Consider the following 24,976-nt stretch of genomic DNA (forward strand, 5'->3'; position numbering starts at 1 on the left):
TTTGGTAGTTGGATGGGGCAACTGCTATTCACTAAGTGCATTTTGAAAATAAAAAATTCCCTGTGAACCCCCATGAGGAGATGGGCTAGTCCAAAGCCTGTTGGTTCTGTCAGATTTCTACTACCTACTGTAAGTGACAGCAACATAGGAGAAAAGTAATTTAGGGCTCATTTTACTCTAGAAGAAACGTACTTCTTAATTGCATATGTTTAAATTTTAAGATTTTCGTGACAAAGGTCCTCTTTGCTTCTCCCCTGTCACTAATGTCAGCTATCTAGCGCGCACAGCAGGGACACAGGCTATGCTGCTACATTACTTCCTATGCCCAGCTATGTTCCCCAGAGCTGCTCCACTCTGACTTCTGTCTCTCTGCATTCTGAACTGATGCTGGCATGCTGCTGCAGGTGAGAGAGGCAGAGTTCAGTAATGCGTCTCACTTGGCACTTGGCAGTCTGAAGTACTATGTACCCATGGAGCCTCCGTAGTAGAGGAGGAAGCGCCGAATAGGAGGGGTTACTTTGTATGGCAAATTGTTAGTGACACATAACCGAGGATAATGATGCGACAGATTAGCTGAGAGATAATCCGCGCTGCATTCTCTGGACTGTTGGGCTCAGAGTTCTGCGGCTGATCTCTGCTCCATCCTCATCCAGCCGCCATGTGTCTGCTTATAGTCGGGATCACTGTCGGTCTCTATGTGCTCATCTACTACAACTTCATTCGGGGAAGGCAGTGCAAGAGCGATGTTAGCCTGCAAGGCAAAACTGTCATAGTGACTGGTAAGAGGCTGCCATGCGCACTCTGCATGATGGGGGCTCTGGCTATGTATGGAGGGGGGAGGCTTTGTCTGGCTACCTAATACTGAGGGCTCCTCTGGCTACCTATACTGTGGATATGTCTGGCTATCTCATACTGGGGACTCCATTGGCCACCTATACTGGGAGGCTCCTCAGGCTACCTAATACTGGGGGAGCTGTGCCTGGCTGTCTAATACTTAGGGCTCCAGTGGCGTGGCAATTGGGGATGCAACCACACTGGGGCCCTTTGGCTAGAGGGGCTCACTTATTAGCGCTATGTTGATCATTGAGGGTGTGTTTCCACTAACGCGAATTTGCATGCGTTCCCCGCATGCAAATTCGCATAACCAATAAAAGTAAATGAGCCTGTATCCACTTGCCAGGAAAACGGAACGGAACGTTTTCTTGTGCAGGAGAAATCTGCACAGCAGAGCCATCCGAATTCGGACACCGCACATACCGCATGCGATTCGCATACAATGACCTCAATTCACGGAGCATTATCAAACGTTTATCAAACACTTTATCAAACGTTTGATAATTTACCTCATGGGTAAAATCTCATTTTGAATTCACTAAGGTGTTATATATTTGTTGAACGTTTTATCGGTAAAACATTCGATAAATATATAACACCTTAGTGAATTTAAAATGAGATTTTACCCATGAGGTAAATTATCAAACGTTTGATAAAGTGTTTGATAAACGTTTGATAATGCTCCGTGAATTGGGGTCATTGTATTTAATAGGGAATTCGCATGGCGGTTTTGTATGCGAATTTTCATGCGAATTCGCATACGATTTCGCATGAAATCATTGAAAAAGCACACAGGCACTGACATGGTTAAATTCGCATACACAGCATCATCCATGGAAAATCGTATGCGAATTCGTGGTAAAATTCGCATACAACTGCATGCGATTTCGCTCCTGCATGCGAATTCGTCCGCGGAGAATCCGCTGCGATTCCCCACCGCACTAGTGGAAACACACCCTAACACTTCTATATGTGCATCAGGTAGTGGTAATCGTTAACAAGCTATTCTCTTAAGGTGCGTACACACGCACTACCAAATGCAACGACGGGTCCGCCGGACCCTCCCGCTGGGCGGTCTTTAGCCGACAGTATGCGCATGTGTACGCGCTGATAAGGCTGTGTACGATCCGCTGAGTGGATCGTTCAGAAACAGCCTAATCAGTCCGCTGACAGCGTGTACACATGCACTACTGTCGCAGTGTTCTCCCCGGGCTCTTTTAGCCGGGTGCTCCACCCGGCTAGTTTTGGTGACCACCCGGCTGTCATCGGCTCACCTCCTCCTATGCTGTAAGCAGAGTTTCACAAAGAAGCACCGGCCCTGCATTCTCTCATCTCGCACCACCTGGCTAACTTTCCATGCCACCCGGCTGGAAAAAATTTCTAGGGAGAACACTGCTGTCGGCTAAAGACCACCCAGCGGGAGCGCCCGGCGGACCTGTCGTTGCATTTGGTAGTGCGTGTGTACGCACCTTACTTTGACTACACCTCTCTTACACTGTAGCTATCCTTAGTATGTTTTGGGGCTCTATCTAAAACTTGCACCAGGGCCCCCAAGCTCTTAGTTACACCACTGTAGGGCTCCTCTGGCCAGCCTTCCGGGGGCCAGATATGACTCCCTGTATAGCAAGCCAGCGGAATACCCAATATTAGGCATAGCAAGCTAAATACTGGGGACTCCTCTGGCTACCTATACGGATGGGGGGGGGGGGGGGGGGAGGGAGGTTGTATGTTTGGCTACCTATCCTGGAAGTTATCTAATACTGGGAGAACCTCTGGTAATTGCAGGGCAGCAGTGTTGACTGCTCTGAGATAGTGTATGGTGGATACAGGTCACCCAGGCTTGTACAGTTTAGTGAGGGGAGACATTACGCTTCATACTGTGAGGGCCCTTTTGCTGAATCGCCAACTCGCTATGGTTTTTTTTTTTTTTTTTTTTTTTTTTTTTTGTAATCTCCAGTGTTTACTAAAAAACAATTCGATTTTTACTAAAATGTGATCACGTTTCGGAGCAATTTTTTTTTTTTTTTTTTTTTTTTTAACCGCGATTTTGCTATGCAGTGCATTGCATAGCAAGATCACAATCGTGGAAAAAAAAATAGGACTTGCTGAATCGCAATCGCTAGCATTTACCACAAGCGCTAGCAATTGCTAGTGGAAAATTGCCCTAAAGTGCAGATACAGATGGGTACTCAGCCTTGCACAAATATTTGTAATGTTTTGTGAGGGGGGTTACACTTTGAAAGGGATTGTACCATCTCTCACTGTATTCTGCAAAGCATAGTAATAGAGAGGTATGACCCCTCTGCAATAATCCAGTCATGGAGTACCACACACTTCCCAGTGGGTAGAGTGATTATGAGATGCATTTGCCTGAAATGTATTGAGGTATAGGGCTATCGCTCTTCCCTCCTCACCGTAATACAGTGATAAAGAGTTACACACACAAGCGCAGTTAAAACAGTGCAGGAGATTTAGGCGCAGCTGGTGCCACCATAGGTCGTAATAGGAATCATGACTATAGCGGCACTCAGTGATTTATTTGGGCACCCGTCAAAAGACAGAGCTCAAATTATTTTTTAAACATGTAATTTGGCTTCCAGCTATTGCTGGCAGCCGAATTACAGTAATTCCCCACATCCATGGTGACCTGGAGGGGGGAATAGTAATTAGTGCCGCCGGGACTTCTGCAGGAGCAGCGTAAGCCGTATATCGGCTTTATCATCTAACACTGCTATTCCAGCGCAGGAGATTTAAGCCATACCGGCTGTGTATCCTGCTCCCAAGTCTCCCAGCGGCGATTTCTCTCGTACGCTTTATCATGCACCCCAAATCTCCCGGCAGCTATTTCATAGGTATGCCACACACAGTCCATAGTGATAAATCTGCACATTTGCCTGACTGGTACAGCAATAAAAGGGTCACACATTTCTGTATGGCATAAGACGATGACCTCACTCTTGGAAGGTACAGGTGGCAATATGGCACATCTCCGCTCAGAGTACAATGACAGAGAGGCACATTCTTCCCCAAAATAGGACAGGGAGGCACTTGCCTTTCCAGAGTACAATGACATTACCGCACACTAGTTTAATGATTAATGATACAGAGGGAACCTTTTGTAACAAGTCCAAATGGTATCATCCTGATTCAAAACTCCTTGTTGTAACAAGTCCATGAGAGATAGCAAAGGCATACACAGAGATAAGATACACTTGCATTGCCTTTTGATAGATAATGGCCATGCTGTATTCAGTGTGTACTATAATGTATACTATATATAACACTACTTAAATAATTTCATAATGATATCATAGTGGTTCCAATAAAGTTGAACTTTTTTTTTCCTCATTGTATGAAACACATTTTCTAGCAGCTGTGAATAAACTCGAAAAGTCAAAGCTGCTAGAAAATGTGTTTAATACAATAAAAAAATGGGACTTGGGAGAGTGACTGAATAAACTTGTCAAAGTCAGTCATTTGAGTGAGCTCCCAAGTCCCTTTTGGCCAGATGTTTCACTCTTTTGATATTCTAGACCAGGGCTTTTCAACCTGTGGTACGCGTACCACCAGTGGTACTTTGCTGTTGGCCAGGTGGTACATTCCAAGTTTACCTGCTACTTAATTTCCCACTTGATGCTTGTCCTGGTCCCGTCCTGCCTCCACAAAGTTCGGCTACCCCTCGCATCCCCGCCCTCACTGTGCACCGTTAGCCTGGCTGTCTCTTCACTGCGCCCGGGTTACCACTGATCTGAGGTCTGAACTATTACAAAGGACAGCACAGTGAGGAGCAAGCAAGGGGGAACTGAACTTTGAGGTGAGTCACTGCCCAGCTCTCTGGTGGTGGGGGAGGCTACCTGTATTGAAGTGGGGGGGGGGGGGCTGGATATGCTACCTATATTGGCAATCTACCTACAGACTGCCAATCATGGCAATCTGTAGGCTTGCAATCTGATTTTAATCCTTTTCCCCACCAATGCCTCCTGCTATTCCCCTCCCATATGCCCCCCCCCCCCCCCCTTTTCTTAAATTGTAGCTGTAAGAAAAAAGTGCCCCGGGAGGAGGAAGCCTCTGGATCCTAAAGTGGCTTCCCCCTTCCTCCTCAGTAGAGGGAATCCAGTGCTGGAACCCCTCAAAGATCTCCTTGTTTGTGTGAGTGCACGCGCAGTAGTGGCTCTCTGCTCGGGCTCCGATGGAAACACACTAGTCTGATCGGGTCATATCTATTGCGCAGGTACACTGGTGGTTCTTGAAACTGTTCAGGTGATAAAAGTGGTACAGTGAACAGGTCTAGAACAGGTTGAAAAGCCCTGTTCTAGACTACTTGGCTGTCACGGGTCACACTCAGACCCAGTCTATGGTAATTAAGCTCTACAAAGCTTACTCTACCATACTGCACGCTGTTGTACAACACCCGTTATGCAAGGCATACACGGCTCGTTTCCCCCTTATCAGTCGAGCCGCTGATGGCTTGATTGATAATTTCCGACAGGTCCGATCAGCGAGGCACTCGATACCTGCGGGCAAACAATGAAAAGAAACCGAGCGGAAGATAAGGAGCGCCCACGGGGACGAGCGGGGATCGATCCAGGTGCTGGCGGGGACGAGCCGGGATGCGCCGGGATCGAGCCAGCGGCTCGATCCGGCGCATAAATCTGACCGTGGATGCCCAGCATAAGGCACTGTGAACATCCATAGCTCCCAACTGCCCCTATTTCAGAGGGACAGTCCTTCTTTGGGAACCAAATTCCTCTGTCCCTCTTTCTTCCTTATTTGTCTCTCTTTCAGTACTGATGTACAGATCTGTGCTAATATATGAATTTTTCTACTGCAAAATCTGTTTAACCACTTAAGTCCTCCGTCGTTTTCACTTTATGCATCCGAGCAATGTTCACCTCCCATTCATTAGCCTATAACTTAATTACTACTTATCACAATGAACTGATCTATATCTTGTTTTTTCCGCCACCAATTAGGCTTTCTTTGGGTGGTACATTTTGCTCAGAGCTACTTTACTGTAAATGCATTTTAACAGAATAAAATTCATTATTTCTCAGTTTTCGGCTATTATAGGTTTAAAATAATACATGCCTCCATAATTAAAACCCACGTATTGTATTTGCCCATTTGTCCCGGTTATTACACCGTTTAAATTATGTCCCTATCACAATGTATGGCGACAATATTTTATTTGGAAATAAAAGAGCATTTTTTCCTTTTTTGCATCAATCACTATTTACAAGCTTATAAAAAAAAAAAAAAAAAATAGAAATATTTCATCTTTACATAGATATTTAAAAAGTTTAGGTAAATATTTGTGTGTTTTGGGTTTTTTTTATTAAACATTTTATGTGTGTATTTTTGGGAGGGTGGGATGTAAATAGTATTTGTTTTAGGAAAATATATGTGTATATTTTTTTTTTTTTTTTTTTTTTTTTTTACATTTAAATGTAGTTTTACTTTTTGGCCACAAGATGGCAACCTTGAGTTTGTTTACATGACGTCACTCTAAGCGTACAATGTACGCTTAGAGGGACATAGGAGGCAGAAAAAGCGAAGCTTCCGAGAGAAGCTGTCGCTTTTTCTGCGGGGGAGAGGAATCAGTGATCGGGCACCATGGCGCGATTCATTGATTCCTGGGCTAACGATCTGCGGCCGATCGGCCCGCAGGAGCGCACATGGCCTCCTTGACGTAGTTCTAAGTCAAGGAGGACAAAGTGGTTAAAGAGTAACTGTTGTGAAAATCTTAAGATTTAAAACACATACAAATAAGAAGTATATTTCTTCCATAGTAAAATGAGCCATACATTACTTCTCTCCTATGTTTCCGTCACTTACAGTAGGTAGAAATCTGACATTGACAGGTTCTGGGTTAGTCCATCTCTTTATGGGGGATTCTTAGCATGGCCTTTATTCTTTATAAAGATATTCCCTGAAAAAGATTTATACAAAGATGCTGGCCAGCCTTCCTGCTCGCTGCACACTTTTTTGGCAGTTGGACAGAACAACTGCCGTTCACTAAGTGCTTTTAAAAATAAAGAAAACCCTGAGAAGATGGGCTAGTCCAAAATCTGTCGGTAATGTCAGATTTCTACTACTTACAGTAAGTGACAGCAACATAGGAGAAAAGTAATTTATGGCTCATTTTACTCTGGAAGAAACGTACTTCTTATTTGTGTATATTTATATATATTTTAAATGTTAAGATTTTCGCGACAGAGGTCCTTTAACTGACTCTCAACATTGTTCCCAACAATTATGTTTGTTTCTCATTTTCAAATGTTAACCTTTTGGGGACCGACGTAGGTTGAATCTACGTCCAGCAGGTGGTGCTGCCGTCCTGACTGGACGTTAACGAACCGTTCCGACGCAATCGTACGCACCGGAGAGGGGAGATTAAGCTGTCATATGACAGCTGACATCTCCCCTCAGTGATCATCAGCCATCGCGTATGGCTGCTGATCATGTGATCACTACGATCGCCAGCGGATCAATCAATTTGACAGCTGCGGCGGCAGGGGAGAAAGAAGAGGATCCACTCGCCTCCCTGCCGTTCCCGGCGTGATGATCGGCGCTCCCCCACCGCTCTTGCCGGCATCTCTGCTCCTGACGTCAGTGCCGGGTTCCGGCTTGATGACGTCATCAAGCCACGACCCGGAACTGAGCGGCAGTAGGAGCAGAGATGCCGGCCAGAGCAGAGGGGTCCGCTGCGGCTCATCGCTGGAGCCTGGAAGGTGAGTGAAGGCTGCTGCGTGCAGGGAGGACATCTGGTTAAAGGGGGGGGGGGGGCGGGGGGACACAGCCCAGCACACCACAGAGGGGATCCGGCTGCCTGACCGCCCCAAACGCCCCCCCCCCCCCCTTCAGCAAAAACGCCTGGTCCTTAAGGGGGGTTAGGCGGCCGGTCCCGAAAGGGTTAAACACTAACGATGATAGAACGAACCAATGTGGTTCAAGTGATTAAAATACATCTTTTGATTCTGAATTCTTTGTGATATGCATGGCGAGGGGTGTGTCTTAAAGTGTCCTGCTTTCTTATCTCATAAAGTGGGAGGTATGAGCGCCGCTATAGGGGGTGCAGTGCCGTTCGGCAAGCCGTGTTACAGAGCGGACATTATGCTGCACCGCAACGCACCACTGTGAATGAGGCCTTCATAACCTAAAACACACTTTGTTGTGAAGGGTTTTTCACACATTGTAAGCGCCAATATCCTGAGCATTACCTGAAGCACCACAGCTCAATACTAACAAATGATTACACTATTCTGGTACAGTGCAGTTCACAATTAAATACTGTGAAGTGTGACTGAGCCCATTGAGACATGACTCCAGACAACATTAATTTGTCTTCCAGGTGCTAATGTTGGAATTGGAAAGATGACAGCTCTAGGCATGGCTAAGCGAGGTGCACGGGTTATCCTGGCTTGTCGTAACCAGGAAACCGCAGAGGCCGCTGCATACGACATCCGCAGGGTAAGTGCAAAACCCATAAATGTCGTTGCGACAAAAGGGAGCAAAGTCAAAATACCTGACTAAGATTCATTTGGAGAACCCAAACTTGGCCTGGATTCCTTAGTTAATTCTTCCAGCCATCTGTGCTTACAAGTATGGTCAGAGCACCAATATGTAATATGCAGGAGGCATTCATGAACAAGGAAATGAGGGTGGGGGAGAAGCACTGAGTACTCATGCACAGGATGCATAAAAGGGCATACTAAACTGGGGAGTAGATTATAGTGACAGATGGCTGCACACACGCCTGCAGAGTGTAGTGACAGAGGGGTGCTGTACCTACAAAGTACAGAGACAGAGCAGTGCACACGCCCCTGCAGAGTATAGTGACAGAGGGGTGCACATGCTCCTGCAGAGTATAGTGACAGAGGAGTGCACACACCCCTGCAGAGTATAGTGACAGGTGCACACACCCCTGCAGAGTATAGTGACAGGTGCACACACCCCTGCAGAGTATAGTGACAGGTGCACACACCCCTGCAGAGTATAGTGACAGGTGCACACACCCCTGCAGAGTATAATGACAGGTGCACACACCCCTGCAGATTATAGTGACAGGTGCACACACCCCTGCAGAATATAGTGACAGGCGCACACTCCCCTGCAGAGTATAGTGACAAAGGGGTGCACACACCTCTGCAGAGTATAGTGACAGAGGGGTTCACATGCTCCTGCAGAATATAGTGACAGGTGCACACACCCCTGCCGAGTATAATGACAGGTGCACACACCCCTGCCGAGTACAGTGACAGGTGCACACACCCCTGCAGAATTTAGTGACAGGTGCACACACCCCTGCAGAGTATAGTGACGGGTGCACACACCCCTGCAAAATATAGTGACGGGCGCACACTCCCCTGCAGAGTATAGTGACGGGCGCATACTCCCCTGCAGAGTATAGTGACGGGCGCACACTCCCCTGCAGAGTATAGTGACGGGCGCACACTCCCCTGCAGAGTATAGTGACGGGCGCACACTCCCCTGCAGAGTATAGTGACGGGCGCACACTCCCCTGCAGAGTATAGTGACGGGCGCACACTCCCCTGCAGAGTATAGTGACGGGCGCACACTCCCCTGCAGAGTATAGTGACGGGCGCACACTCCCCTGCAGAGTATAGTGACGGGCGCACACTCCCCTGCAGAGTATAGTGACGGGCGCACACTCCCCTGCAGAGTATAGTGACGGGCGCACACTCCCCTGCAGAGTATAGTGACGGGCGCACACTCCCCTGCAGAGTATAGTGACGGGCGCACACTCCCCTGCAGAGTATAGTGACGGGCGCACACTCCCCTGCAGAGTATAGTGACGGGCGCACACTCCCCTGCAGAGTATAGTGACGGGCGCACACGCCCCTGCAGAGTATAGTGACAGAGGGGTGCACACGCCCCTGCAAAGTATAATGACAGGTGCACACACCCATGCAAGAGTATGTAATCCAAGGAGAGTGAAAGGTGTGTGCTTCTGACCAGTTTCACCTGACTTATATACTGGCTGTCTCAAGTCTAATGACTCATTCAAATTTAAACTGACTCGTCTAATTAAAATGGCAAAGCGTTGCAAGCTGCAATCGCCTATCAGATTGTGCAGGATCTAAGGCTACCTTCCTGACATTACTGCAGGAGTTGGCCCACGCAAATTCTTACATCTCAACAGGGGCGCCGGGTGTAGGCCTCCTTGTACCCCCAAGAAATGAGGGGCAGCGCAAGCACCCCTACAAAGCAACCACTGCCCGGGAGCGCCGCAACTGCCCCCCAAAGGGGGGGGGGAGCGAGAACACATGAATTGTGTACTCCCCAGACGCGGCCTTCACTCTGGAGGGGAGGTTGCCTTTTTCTGTTGAGAGAGAAGATCAGGAGCCCAATAGTGCAGTATCGTTATTCACGCCAATGGCTCAACAACTTATGAGATGTGTACTCACAAACACGGGTTGCAGGACTGCAACCACCGTATAGGCCTGCGGGAATAAACAGTTTCCGCTCGTTGTCCTGGATTATGCAGGAGCCGGGCAGTCGCACCCCTCTTCAGGTCCTCTCTCCGTGATGGAAGCTGGTCCACCGTGAGCGAGGTCGTCACCTCCGTAGGAGGTGTGTAGTAACTGGAACAGGGTTGTGAGGAGGCGCCCAAAGGTATGTATACTGAGATAACTAATACTATTAAACTTTTAAAAAGAAAAAAAAGAGGTATCTTACCTATATGAAGGACTCTCAAGAGTGGTAATGTGACAGAGGGGTGCACATGCCCCTGCAGAGTATGACAGAGAGGTGAACATGCCCCTGCAGAGTATAATGACAGAAGAGTGCACACTCCTTTGCAGAGTATAATGACAGATGGTTACATAAGCCCCTGCAGAGTACTGGCCAATTGTACCACATATGTAGTATGTAGCCAACAGATTTTGAAAACAATGCACAGACTGTGTAGGTATGTTCTCATATTACATTGAGGTGGAAACATTGACCAGCCATCTGCAGATAAAAATTGGAAGTGTGTACAGACCTTATTATGCATTTAAAGACCATTATCTGTTCTGGTTTATGAGCACCCTTATTGTATGGTGTGAGTGAGCACATAATTGGCCAACTGCCCACAACTGTCCCTATAAATCATCCTCACAGCAGCTGGGTAGTATGGGAGGATCTGTGGGGGAGATAACAGTGCTGCTCACTTCATGGCAGATGTGTGTCTGCAAATTAGTACAAAAGTCGTCCATTCCTTTCGGTGGGCCTAATGTGAATCCAGATAACACGTCTGCATGATTTATGAGCATCATGTGCTGTACTGATACTGATTTCTAAATCATTTCTCCACAGACATACTGATTTCTAAACAATTTCTCCACAGTTGTCTGGGAACAATGAAGTTCTTTTTATGAAGCTTGATCTGGCTTCCATTGCCTCTATAAAATCCTTCTGTAAAACATTCCTGAGCAGTGAGCCACGCCTGGATATACTGATCAACAATGCAGGTGAGGAGATGTGTGCAAAGGCCTCTGGGTAATGCAAAAATGCTAATCATTTTTTATTGTATCAAAGCCGTATCTCAGCCTTCCATTTTAGTTCATTTAATACATTTGCATTATTTAGCAATGCACAGTATTTTGCACATTTCTCATTTGTACGTCCACAATCCATGAAAGTTCTTACGGGGTTTGCACAACTTTTCCTGTGTCAGTGTCAGGAGCTGTTGCCTGAGATCACTGCACGTCTGTGAGCCATATACAGTAGATAGATGCACCTATCCCATTATCACCCACATGAGGCAGTCAAGGAGGAGCTGGGAGAGGCAGAAGCCAGTTTTTCCAGTGTGCATAAAATTGATCTTCTCCATCCCCTCTGCTAATGCAGAGAAACTGTATGGCCAGCACTACAGCTCCAGTCCAGGAGAATCCTCCTGTCCCTGCTCAGTGTGTAAGATTACAAGATTACACAGTTGCCATATTGGTCACATAGAATTAATCAACAAGAGGTGGGTTGCGTCAGTCACTGCTGCTCACTCAGTCACTAGCTCATTGTCATTATTACACCCTTCTCAGCGTGAGCCAGCCCTAAGCGCCAGAGATTTAAAAAGCTCTTGCTAATGTAATGCTATGTGAGTGTTCTCACTTGAGCCATGTGCTTTTTATAAAATCACTCATAGTATTGCATTAGCAAGAGTTTTTCAAATCACTTGCGCTTAAAAAGCTTTTACAGTCATCCGTCACGTTTTCCATCCCTGCTGGCCCCGCCTGAAGGGGAACCCACCTCTACCTCAAAATTCCCTGACTAAATTTATAGGTCACTCCTCTATGGCAGAACCATATAGTCTTCGGGACATTTACGATAATTCCTGTTCCAGAATGCTGACATTTTCTCAAATACAGGAGAAATTCTATTTGCCCCATAATAAGTTCTATGAATTTCTCCAATTACATTCCCACATAACTAGAGATCTGGGGTCGTCTTCCTTATTCCCACTTACATCATGCGAGAATTTACTGCTTGACTCAGATAGAGAACCAGGATTAATTTCAGAGCTATACTCAGTTCTATCTACACCAGGATCCAACTCCGTTATTAGACATAAATTTATGCCATTTTGGGAATCTACACCCAAGAGTTATCTGATTGGGAGGAAATATGGCTGAATGCCCGTAAAACTTCAATATGCACTCAAACAAAGGAGAATATTTATAAAATACAATTTCAATGGTACTTAACACTGCATAGACTAAGTAGAATATACCCACGAACTTCAGGTTCTTGTTGGAGACTATGTGGAATGGTAGGCACCATTGAGCACATCTTTTCTGGAAGTCAGTCCAGTCCTTAACCACTTGAGGACCCACCCTTTACCCCCCCTTAAGGACCAGCGCTGTTTTAGCTGATCTGTGCTGGGTGGGCTCTGCAGCCCCCAGCACAGATCAGCGTGCAGGCAGAGAGATCAGATTGCCCCCCTTTTTTCCCCCCTATGGGGATGATGTGCTGGGGGGGTCTGATCTCTCCTGCCTGCTGTGGGTGGCGGGGGGGGGGCACCTCAAAGCCCCCCTCCGTGGCGAAATTCCCCCCCTCCCTCTCCTACCTGCTGCCCCCGGGAGATCTGGGCTGCACAGGACGCTATCCGTCCTGTGCAGCCTGTGACAGGACGTCCCCTGTCACATGGCGGCGATCCCCGGCCACTGATTGGCCGGGGATCGCCGATCTGCCTTACGGCGCTGCTGCGCAGCAGCGCCGTACAAATGTAAACAAAGCGGATTATTTCCGCTTGTGTTTACATCTAGCCTGCGAGCCGCCATCGGCGGCCCGCAGGCTATTCACGGAGCCCCCCGCCGTGATTTGACAAGAAGCAGCCGCTCGCGCGAGCGGCTGCTTCTTGATTAATTAAGCTGCAGCTGGCGACGCAGTACTGCGTCGCTGGTCCTGCAGCTGCCACTTTGCCGACGCACGTTATGAGTGTGCGGTCGGCAAGTGGTTAAACATTTCAGCCTGTGGGTATTTTTCACCTTATGGACGAGAGGAATTTTCACCTGTCAGCACTTTCCCTTTCATTCCCCAATAACTTTATGACTACTTATCACAGCGAAATGATCTATACCTTGTTTTTTCCGCCACCAATTTGGCTTTTTTTGGGTGGTAAATTATGCTAAGAATTATTTTATTCTAAATGCATTATAATGGGAATAATAAGAAAAAAAATGCATTATTTTTCAGTTTTCAGCCATTACAGTTTTAAAATAATTCATGCTACCATAATTAAAATCCACACATTTTATTTGGCCATTTGTCCCGGTTATTGCAACGTTAAAATTATACCACTAGTGTAATGTATGGTGACGATATTTTTTTTTCAGTTTTGCATCCATCACAATTTTTTAGCCCATTATTAATTATATGCCCTCTTGACATTTATAATAATTTATTTTTATTCCCCAAAGTCAGTAGGTGTGTTTTACTATTGGCCACAAGATGTCCCTGCTGAGCAAAAATCCCATTAACGTACAATGTACGCTAATTGGGATACAATGGGCTCTAATCATAAAACTTTACCGCAAGTTTTCCGCTCAAAACAGCTGACTTTCCCGACCATTTAGCAAAGTGGGCATTCATAAAGGCTGTTTCCGCATTAAAATCTGACATTCCTGTGCAGTGCGGGAAATTACCGCCTTGTGCGGAGATTATCACAACACATGTCACTGAAGGTTAATTCATAAAGATTAGAGCAGGCAGAATGTGTGAGGAGAAACCCAGCTGTTCAGATAAGGCGATAAGCCAGCAATAACAGGCAAGCTAATGGAGAGACAGACCTCCCAGGCAGCTGCAGTAAGAGGAGAGCAGACAAGGCATTCCGGAATACCAAGGCTGTGTTTTTTAAAGCCCTTTGGTACCTGTTTTCAGATAAATTTCACATCAGAAAGCCTGCATGTGTAACATTTCTGGAACTTCTTCTAAGCTGCAGCAATTAAATAGATTGTTTAGGAAGACTAATAGACAGATTCAGCGCAGATTCAGGAGGAGAGACAGAAAAATGCACATGTAAAGGGATGCTGAGGCTGCCTCCTTTATACTAATACTGTCTCTGCAGGAGAAAATGTATCAACTCAGCCAGCAAATGTAACAACTCAGCCAGTACTGCCAGTTTAGTGCGGAAATTCCCCAACCTATTATCGCAAGTGTAAACATTTATATGAAGTAGCACACAAAAGTCTAAAATACCGATGCAGTGTTCTCCCTCCAAGATTTTTTTTACCGCAAATGTTTTATGAATAGAGCCCAATGTATCACTACATTGTAACCAGGGAAGGGACGTAGGCTTTCATCGGAAACCTCCAATCACATTGCCCGCACCGAGTTTAAGAATGGGAACATTGTTCCCATTCATAAAATTAATGATTGGGCGGCGGAAATCATGGCGGGAGATTTACATTTATAGAATAAACACTGTTTTTGAACAAAAACGGTGTTTAATTTCGGCGGACATGCTCGGATTGGCACAGGGGACTTTTGTCAACTGCAGCCAATCTCCCTGCTGGCAGCAGCAGCACAATTGCGAGCAATTTGCCTGCACGATCGCCTACAGACCCCCCAAACTGCAGGCAACAACTCCAGTTATGAGCAGTGATACCAATATAACTTTTCAAACTCTAGGGTAAATTACATAACTGTAAGAGATTCAAAGAAAAAAAAAGTACCCTCACTGAGTGACAACCATGACAAACCCAATAGATAGGGTTGAAAAAGTAGTACAAATTTTATAAAGGTTCACAAAACACAAACTGACATTAAGGGCTCGTTTCCACTATCGCGAATCCGCATGCGTCCAACGCATGCGGATTCGCACATGTAATGCAAGTGGATGGGCCTGTTTCCACTGTAGCGTTGTTGAGGTGCGTTTTTTTTCAGTGGTGAAAAGAACGCACAAAAGAGCCGCAGAATTTGCCTGCGAGTGGAATGCATGCGAATCACCGCTAATGTATTTAATAGGGAATTCGCATGCTGTTTTGGTATGCGAACTTTCATGCGAATTTGCATGAAACTAATGGAAAAGCACACCAGCATTGCCATGGTTAAATTCGCATACATCGTCATCCATGCGAATTTTCATGCGAATTCGCAGGAAAATTTGCATGCACACGAATGCGAAATTCGCATCCGCATGCGAATTTTGCTGCATCGATTTCACAACGCAATAGTGGAAACGAGCCCTCAAAACAATTTAAAAAGATCCCTAAATGCTGGCTGTAGCCAAACATCCTGTATTGCCACACATAGTTCTATAATAAATTCACATACATTGTACAAAACAACATACAGTGGAGGAAATAATTATTTGACCCCCTCACTGATTTTGTAAGTTTGTCAAATGACAAAGAAATGAAAAGTCTCAGAACAGTATAATTTCAATCATAGGTTTATTTTAACAGTGGCAGATAGCACATCAAAAGGAAAATCGAAAAAATAACCTTAAATAAAAGATAGCAACTGATTTGCATTTCATTGAGTGAAATAAGTTTTTGAACCCCTATCAACCATTAAGAGTTCTGGCTCCCACAGAGTGGTTAGACACTTCTACTCAATTAGTCACCCTCATTAAGGACACCTGTCTTAACTAGTCACCTGTATAAAAGACACCTGTCCACATAATCAATCAATCAAGCAGACTCCAAACTCTCCAACATGGGAAAGACCAAAGAGCTGTCCAAGGATGTCAGAGACAAAATTGTAGACCTGCACAAGGCTAGAATGGGCTACAAAACCATTAGCAAGAAGCTGGGAGAGAAGGTGACAACTGTTGGTGCGATTGTTCGAAAATGGAAGGAGCACAAAATGACCATCAATCGACCTCGCTCTGGGGCTCCACGCAAGATCTCACCTCGTGGGGTGTCAATGGTTCTGAGAAAGGTGAAAAAGCATGCTAGAACTACACGGGAGGAGTTAGTGAATGACCTCAAATTAGCAGGAACCACAGTCACCAAGAAAACCATTGGAAACACATTACACCGCAATGGATTAAAATCCTGCAGGGCTCGCAAGGTCCCCCTGCTCAAGAAGGCACATGTGCAGGCCCGTCTGAAGTTTGCCAATGATACTTGAATGATTCTGTGAGTGACTGGGAGAAGGTGCTGTGGTCTGATGAGACCAAAATAGAGCTCTTTGGCATTAACTCAACTCGCTGTGTTTGGAGGAAGAAAAATGCTGCCTATGACCCCCAAATCACCGTCCCCACCGTCAAGCATGGGGGTGGAAACATTTTGCTTTGGGGGTGTTTTTCTGCTAAGGGCACAGGACAACTTAATCGCATTAACGGGAAAATGGACGGAGCCATGTATCGTGAAATCCTGAACGACAACCTCCTTCCCTCTGCCAGGAAACTGAAAATGGGTCGTGGATGGGTGTTCCAGCACGACAATGACCGAAAACATACAGCAAAGGCAACAAAGGAGTGGCTCAAGAAGAAGCACATTAAGGTCATGGAGTGGCCTAGTCAGTCTCCGGACCTTAATCCAATAGAAAACCTATGGAGGGAGCTCAAGCTCAGAGTTGCACAGAGACAGCCGCGAAACCTTAGGGATTTAGAGATGATCTGCAAAGAGGAGTGGACCAACATTCCTCCTAAAATGTGTGCAAGCTTGGTCATCAATTACAAGAAACGTTTGACCTCTGTGCTTGCAAACAAGGGTTTTTTCACTAAGTATTAAGTCTTTTATTGTTAGAGGGATCAAAAACTTATTTCACTCAATGAAATGCAAATCAGTTGCTAGCTTTTATTTAAGGTTATTTTTTCGATTTTCCTTTTGATGTGCTATCTGCCACTGTTAAAATAAACCTACCATTGAAATGATACTGTTCTGAGACTTTTCATTTCTTTGTCATTGGACAAACTTACAAAATCAGTGAGGGGTCAAATAATTACTTCCTCCACTGTATGCTGAGGTAAGCAAAACTAGTAATTGTGTCTATATAGTAAAGTGCTGTGCTAAAAAATATATATATTCATTCCTATAAGAGCGACTGCGCTATGCCTGGAATGAAAAAAAAAAATAAAAAATGTGCAAAAAAAATGCAAAAAAATACGAAGTGTTTGCATATAGAAAAACAGAGACCCTGAAAAAATGTGTATATACTATATACACGAGGATTATATACACAGTGTGATATGTACATCCAAGCATAGAGCTAACACGTGATCAATACATAGTGCTTAATCTGCATGATAATTGCATTGCATAAAAGGAAAAAATAGTGCTACAACGATGAACACCTATACAGGAAGAGTAAAGTGCATCAAGTGGTGAGGCTTACCAAGGCGATCAGAAGGGGGAACAGGACCGGGGAGCTGTGCCCTACGCCCTTGCAGACGGCGTATGGTTCAATGGAGGCCCAAACTACAGGGACGTGACTAGCGCGTCCCTGCGGCTCTAGCTGCTGCCGCTGCGGACGTGAAGCTTACGTCCCCGGCTGAAATGGTTAATCTCTAAAGTCATAAGAAAACATATACCATTGGATCCTTGGATCCAGATGTGGAGGCCATTCCCAGGTCAGGTCAGAGCATTGAGGGAAGGATGGACTGAATGATGTCAATCAGTCTGGATACTCCAGCTTTATTTAAAACAAAAAATCTCACAGTATAGTTGCTGTGTGGGAAAGAGAACTTTAATTCAGTTATGTGGGGGGGGGGGGGGGAACAACACATTCAGCACAAGCTGGCAGTTCATCCCTCAATGTGGCAGCTTTGCATGACTTTTAGAATTCTTATTTCTAGGACAGGTTAGCACTGGTTTTGCACTGTTCTACCAGTATAACATTTCTAGAGATTCATGTAAAACTAGTAAGTAGCAAATTTAATCTCAGAACACATGCAGATTGCAATACTGATCAAATAGGTTGGAAATGAGAAGAAAAAAACTTTCGTAATTGCCTTGATAAATCTGGCTCAATGTCCCAAGTCCAATCACAATTCAATAAGAGTCAGCGCAGGTCTAGATAATTCAAACATTGCACAATGGCATCACGTGGTGTTGCACTATGCAGAATCTTTAAGCAAACAAGATGGCACACCATAATCCACAATAACAATAAAGGCTTACCAGACAGAAACCACCCACATTAGGTTGTACCTTCGCAATGTGGAATCAATCGATGAGAGGTCACTCTCCGCGGGTTCCAGGATAAAGGTCTTGCGGTAACCTCGGGATCTCAGGCATAAGTCACGCAGTACCATTCTCAATTGAACATACACCACAAGCACATACAGCAGGGGTCTCAAACTCGCGGCCCGCGGGCCATTTGCGGCCCTCGATACAATATTTTGTGGCCCTCGTCGGCAAAAGCTTACTTATAGTTTGTTTCAGTGCTCCCAAGTAATCCGCCGCATCCCCCACCGCTAAACGAGTGCTGCAGAGCCCCCAAATCACCCGGGGGGCAATCCGCTGGCATTTCCTGAAAGGGGCAGAGCTTTCAGCTTCAGCTCTGCCCCTCCTGACATCAATCGCGGCGCATCGCCGCCTCTGCCCGCCCCTCTCTGTGAAGGAAGCGTGAGAGGGGCGGGCAGAGGCGGCGATGCCTCTCAATCAGCGCGGGAGCTGCTGATTGATTGATTCCCTTATGCGGCCCAGCCTCATCCTGACTTTGCCTCCTGCGGCCCCCAGGTAAATTGAGTTTGAGACCCCTGACATACAGTATGCCGAGTGCAGACTGCTATTTATTTCCTCTTAGATTCAAAGCAAACCAGTAGATAAAACAAGAACTTACATACGAGGCCCAAGCAACGGGTACCCCAGAATCACAAGTACACGTGTGATAACCCAGGTTGTAGAGATGGTACTGCCCGTCTCTTTCCTAGGCTCCATCTTCCATCTCTACCTTTTGGGTTATTACACACGAGCGTACTTGTGATTCCGAGGTACCCATTGCTTGGGCCTCATATGTAAGTATTTGTTTTATCTTCTCATTTTATATACTTGTTTGCTTGGGTTGTAGGCTTGCACATACCGGAATCGAAATTTAAACTAGCCAGTGCTGACCACAGGAGAGGGGATGTTAACTTACCCATGCCGCTGCCGGATTCTGGATGACAAAAAACTGACTCCAATGAATGTCTATGGGCCTCTTTCCTCTAACGTGTTCATTGTATGCAGGAGTCTGCAAATCGTGTTTAGTGGAAACAGGCTCATAGGCATTCATTAGAGAGTTTTTTTCTGCATCCGGAATCTGCGTGCGGTGGAAACAGGCGCTATCCAATGAGCTCCACTTGCGTTTAACGTCGAGTTCCACTTCACTTCTACGTTTCCTCTTCAATCCGGTAGGAGGAAGCAGGGGAGTGACATGAAGTGCATTGGATCCAGACGGCGGCACGGGTAAGTTGACCCCCTCTCTCACGCGGTCAGCACTGGCTAATTTAAATTTTGATTCCGAATAGCTACATACTCATAGCTACTCGGTATGAGCAAGGCTAATGGGTTGTTTCTGTCTGGTAAGCCTTTATCGTTCTAGTGGATGATGGTGTAGCACCTTGTATGCCCAAAGATTCTGCACGATGCAATGCCACGATGTCATTTTGCAATGTTAGCATTATTTAGACTTTGATTGAATTGTAAAGATGTTGCATTGTTTGAAATGTATAGATGTGTGTAGCACTTAAAGGGGCACTCTAGTGAAAATAAAGTAATAAAAAGTGTTTCATTTTTACAATAATTATGTATAAATGATTTAGTCAGTGTTTGCCCATTGTAAAATCTTTTAAATCCCTGATTTACATTCTGACATTTTATCACATGGTGAAATTTTTACTGCTGGCAGGTGATGTCAGTGGAAGGAGATGCTACTTGCTTTTTTTGCAGTTGGACCCAGCTGTAAACAGCTGTTATTTCCCACAATGCAACAAGGCTCCCATAGTGTGATGTCAGAACCATGGTCCTGACATCACACTGTGGGAAGGGTTTCACCACAATATCAGCCATACAGAGCCCCCTGATGACCCGTTTGAGAAAAGGAAAAGATTTCTCATGTATAAGGGGGTATCAGCTACTGATTGGGATGAAGTTCAATTCTTGGTCATGGTTTCTCTTTAATGTCTATATGTTCTGCTTTCCCTAGGCATCGAAGCTAAAGGCAGAACTGAGGATGGCTTTAACATGGTCTTTGGTGTCAATCACCTCGGGCATTTTCTGCTGACGCATTTGCTTCTGGATCGCCTGAAGAAGTGTGCCCCAAGCCGCATTGTTGTTGTTGCATCTAATGCCCACGTTGCAGGAAGTATCAACTTCAACAACCTAAACCCACCTGGTGATAGCTGGCCACAAATTGCCAAGGCATATTTTGACAGCAAACTTGCCAACATTTTATATGCTCGAGAGTTGGCCAACCGATTACAAGGGACTGAGGTGACTTGCTATGCTGTCCACCCAGGTATGTGCTACCACAGAGGATGAGGTTAATTGAGGTCGGTGCAGGATAAGCACATGTATTATAGACACAGTGTGGGCTTCCCTAAGATCGGGATGCTTCAGACTAGAATGTGCACCCAGTAAAGTCCGTGGTGACTGTTTAAATGGAACCCAAGGTGTGAGACCGATGGCGGCTGCCATATTTATTTCCTTTTAAAGGGGAACTTCAGCCTAAACAAACATACTGTCATTAAGTTACATTAGTTATGTTAATTAGAATAGATAGGTAATATAATTTTTTACCCACCCTGTTTTAAAAGAACAGGCAAATGTTTGTGATTCATGGGGGCTGCCATCTTTGTCATGGGGGCAGCCATCTTTTTGGTTGAAAAGAGGTGACAGGAAGCATGAGACACAGTTCCAACTGTCCAGTGTCCTGATCATCCCTCCCAGCTGCACGCGCTAGGCTTCAAATGTCAAATTCAAAATGTAAAAAAAAAAAATTGCACCAAAACAGGAGAACGAGAACAACAACATCAGAAATCCCATCATGCTTTGCACAGCATCAGGGGAAAACTGCCCGGGCAGTTTTCTTCTGTGCAGCTAAAAATAACGCTTGTATAAGAGAAACAAAGTTCTGATGCTGTGAAACTGTTAAAGAAACACCAGGCCTTTTCAGTGCTGCTGAGTCGATTTTTAGTCTGGAGGTTCACTTTAGAACCGGTGCTGCAGAAGTAATTAGTTCTGTTATTTTGAGGTTACTGCCTAAATGCTTGCTCCAAGTAGAAGAAACAACTGAAGCTGAATGAACATTTGAAAAGAGTATTTCTTCTGTAAGACTCAAGACTGCATAAGGAGCTAAGGAAAGCAGCTGCTGCTTAGAGGTACTGAGTAAGCCACCCTCTTCATGTCTAGGTGTGGGTGTGTGTACCACTGACATAGTCTGCTACCTCTGCTATAGTCTAGGGTCAGTTTCTAAGGAGGAAAGCCAACTAACCTACCGGGATTGGCTGGACAAATCCCACTGAAAAACGGGGAGAACATACAAACTCCCCCCAGAAAGTTGTAGAGGCCGGGAATCAAACCTGGGGCTGTCTCTGCCATGCTTGTGACAGAGAAGAACTGTTGCCATTTGTCTCTGTGCTTGTCTTACTCAGCTTTCCAAAGGCTTTAAGACCCATCTACACCATACAATTTTTTTGTCCGATTCAATTTGATTCATTGATTCGATTCAATCCGACATGTCCAATCGGGATTTGATTCAATTTACCACAATGCAGGGAAAAGTGCTGTTAGCAGAACTGTGTGTATCATTGTGTTGTAATAAAAGATCAGTACAGTGGGGGTGGTTTGGCCATTACAAAATAAACTATATACTGTCTATGGGATAAACAAAGCAGAGCTTCTCTTGCCACTTGTCCAAGTCTCTGAAAACTTTCAACAGTAAAGAAATCCATCCAGCTGTAAAGAAAATATCTTTCTGTCCCTTTCACATTCTTTTCCATTTTGCTGCACCATTTTATTTTATTTTTTTTACTTTGTGCTTGTTTTACTTGCAGAATGGAAAACAAAAGTTTGCCTTCTTAAAACAGAAGGTATTTGTGATTATTCAGATTGCAGTGAGCAATGTCTCCCACAATGCATCACTGCTGAATATGCAAATCATCCCTTGTTGTGCCTGTAAGCTAAACACACCTCCAGAACCGCTGGAATGCAGTGATGTGTCGGCTTGTTAATAGTACAGAGCCACAATAATCCAATTGTTTTTGTGGCTCTGTACTATTAAAGTGAACCTCCGGATTAAAAATCGACTCAGCAGCACTGAAAAGGCTTGGTGTTTCTTTAACAGTTTCACAGCATCAGAACTTTGTTTCTCTTATAGAAGCCTCATTTTTAGCTGCACAGAAGAAAACTGCCCGGGCATTTTTCCCTTGATGCTGTGCAAAGCATGATGGGATTTCTGATGTTGTTCTCGTTCTGCTGTTTTGGTGCAATTTTTTTTTTATTTTTTATTTTTATTTTTTTTACATTTTAAATTTGACATTTGAAGCCTAGTGCGTGCAGCTGGGAGGGGTAATCAGGACACAGGACAGTTGGAACTGTGTCTCCTGCTCCTTGTCACCTCCTTTCAACCAAAAAGATGGCTGCCCCCATGAATCACAATCATTTGCCTGTTCTTTTAAAACAGGGTGGGTAAGAGATTATATTACCTATCTATTCTAATTAACATAACTAATGTAACTTGATGACAGGATGTTTGTTTATATGTAGATTTCGTTGTATCAGACAAAAATAATGCTAAAAATGTAGCCAGCAACCGATATGTCGACGAGTGACCAATATCAGGCACTGTGCCCAATCTCTGACAACTGTTGGGTAGATATCGTGCAGTCGGCCACATGTGTACAATGTCGTTTAAACTACATTGTTCTACAGAATGTCATGGACAACGTAGTTGAAAAGACTCATTTTGTCTTTGTTACTGATAAACTGGTTTCTACAGCTTGTTTGCAGCAACTTTTGTAGAGCAGGTGTATGAACCTTAAGGGAACCCGAGGTGAGAGGTATATGGAGGCTGCCATATTTATTTCCTTGTAAACAATGCCAGTTGCCTGGTAGCCCTGTTGATCTTCTGGCAGGAGTAGTGTCTGAGTCAAAACCCTGGCACAAGCATACGGCTAATCCAGTAAAACCTGAGTCAGTCAGCTGAGTCAGAGTACCTGATCTGCTGCATGCTTATTCCAGGGTATATGGCTAAAAAATATTAGAGACACAGGATCAGAAGGACTGCCAGGAAACTGGTATTGTTTACAAGGAAATAAATATGGCAGCCTCCATATCCCTCTCTCTTCGGGTTCCCTTTAACCACTGGAGGACCCCGGTCTTAAACCCCCCTAGTGACCAGGTTATTTTTTACAATTAAGGCCACTGCAGCTTTAAGGCTTCGTCATCTTGCTGCTGGAGGGGGAGGAGTTTCAGAGCTCCAGTGATTTACAGGCAGTGGTTAATTTACTGCTGTGGTCATCCACTGATCTATGCAGGGGGAGATGGAGCTTTGCATTAAAGGGTTTACACATTATAAAATACGTACTCTTTAAACTGATTGTGTATCTGTACTGTAAAGGACAACTGAATTCTGAAATCAGTGGCATTGGAATTTCCTAATATCTGTGTTTCTCCTGTCTCTCTTTTTATTAACAGGTGTAGTGCTCACACACCTAGGACGCAACTTGCCCTACTGGCTGCTAGTACTGGCCTATCCATTTGCTTGGCTTGTATTGCGGACCCCTTTGGATGGCGCCCAAACTTCTATTTACTGTGCTATACAGGAAGGCATTGAACAGTACAGTGGTCGCTACTTTAATGACTGCCGGGTGGAAGAAGTCCGGCCTCACGCTCGTGATGATGCTGTGGCCAAGAAGTTGTGGGAAGTCAGTGAGGATCTCTTGGGCCTGAACAAATAACTGTCCCCTCACTTTTTAAAGTATTCCTGAAGTGATATGATGAGATAACCATGTGGGCATATAGTACCAATCCTATGTAGAATTTACCTGTGTTCCCTTTTGACTTTTCTCATTGCAAGGGCTAATAAAGCAGCTTTTTATCTGTACAGTTGGGGAAGTCTGAACTGCAGGTGCAGCCTCCCTGAAAAACACACTTAGGGTTTGTTAACACCTAGGGCGTTTTGCGTTTTTTTTGAGCGCCAACGTTTTTTTAAAAACGCCCTCAAATCGCTAGTGCAATGATTCCTTATGGGACAGTTCATATCAGCGTGTTTTGTATGCTTTCCGCTCAGCAAAGAGCGCTGCATGTACCATTTTAGGGGCAAGTTTGCTACAATGGAAGGTATAGGAAAAGCGCAAAACGCTCACAAATCCATTTATCCGGCCATTGCGTTTGTGCTTTTAAATAAATACATTGTATTTACCATATATTCTGGCGTGTAAGACGACTGGGCATATAAGATGACCCCCCACCTTTTCCAGTTAAAATATAGTTTGGAATATACTCGCCATATAAGACTACCCCTCTTCCAACGCACACCAAATAAAAATTTAAAAAACATCATATACTGGTGCTATGTATGAACAGATACTGGTGCTGTACTGTATGTAGTACCCAGTACATAACAGTATATAGGCGATTGACTGGTTTGGTCAACTCTCCCTAAGTGGATTGGTCAGCTCTCCCTGTTTATCAGAGCGGTATGGAAGAATAGATTGCGCTGTGCCCATAAAACACGCCTCTTTCACCATCTGGCCCGCCCTTGTATC

At 45.0% G+C, this 24,976-nt stretch overlaps 1 protein-coding gene across 1 annotated transcript; it reads left to right on the forward strand.

Moving 5' to 3' along the window:
- The first annotated feature begins 496 nt into the window (after window positions 1–496).
- Window positions 497–24,312, forward strand: DHRS13 (dehydrogenase/reductase 13). The gene is made up of 5 exons (XM_068270138.1): window positions 497–779; window positions 8,186–8,304; window positions 11,186–11,309; window positions 20,413–20,724; window positions 23,904–24,312. Exons 1-5 carry the CDS (start codon window positions 659–661, stop codon window positions 24,164–24,166), a joined length of 939 nt encoding a protein of 312 aa, XP_068126239.1. The 5' UTR covers window positions 497–658; the 3' UTR covers window positions 24,167–24,312.
- Window positions 24,313–24,976: the final 664 nt, after the last annotated feature.

Source organism: Hyperolius riggenbachi, chromosome 2, assembly GCF_040937935.1.
Source record: "Hyperolius riggenbachi isolate aHypRig1 chromosome 2, aHypRig1.pri, whole genome shotgun sequence".
Taxonomy (NCBI): Eukaryota; Metazoa; Chordata; class Amphibia; order Anura; family Hyperoliidae; genus Hyperolius; species Hyperolius riggenbachi.

Coding starts and splice junctions, on each gene's coding strand:
- DHRS13 (XM_068270138.1), top strand. CDS start 659: ATGTGTCTGCTTATAGTCGGGATCACTGTCGGTCTCTATGTGCTCATC. Junction 11,310..20,412: donor TATACTGATCAACAATGCAG/GTGAGGAGATGT, acceptor TGCTTTCCCTAG/GCATCGAAGCTAAAGGCAGA. Junction 20,725..23,903: donor TTGCTATGCTGTCCACCCAG/GTATGTGCTACC, acceptor TTTTATTAACAG/GTGTAGTGCTCACACACCTA.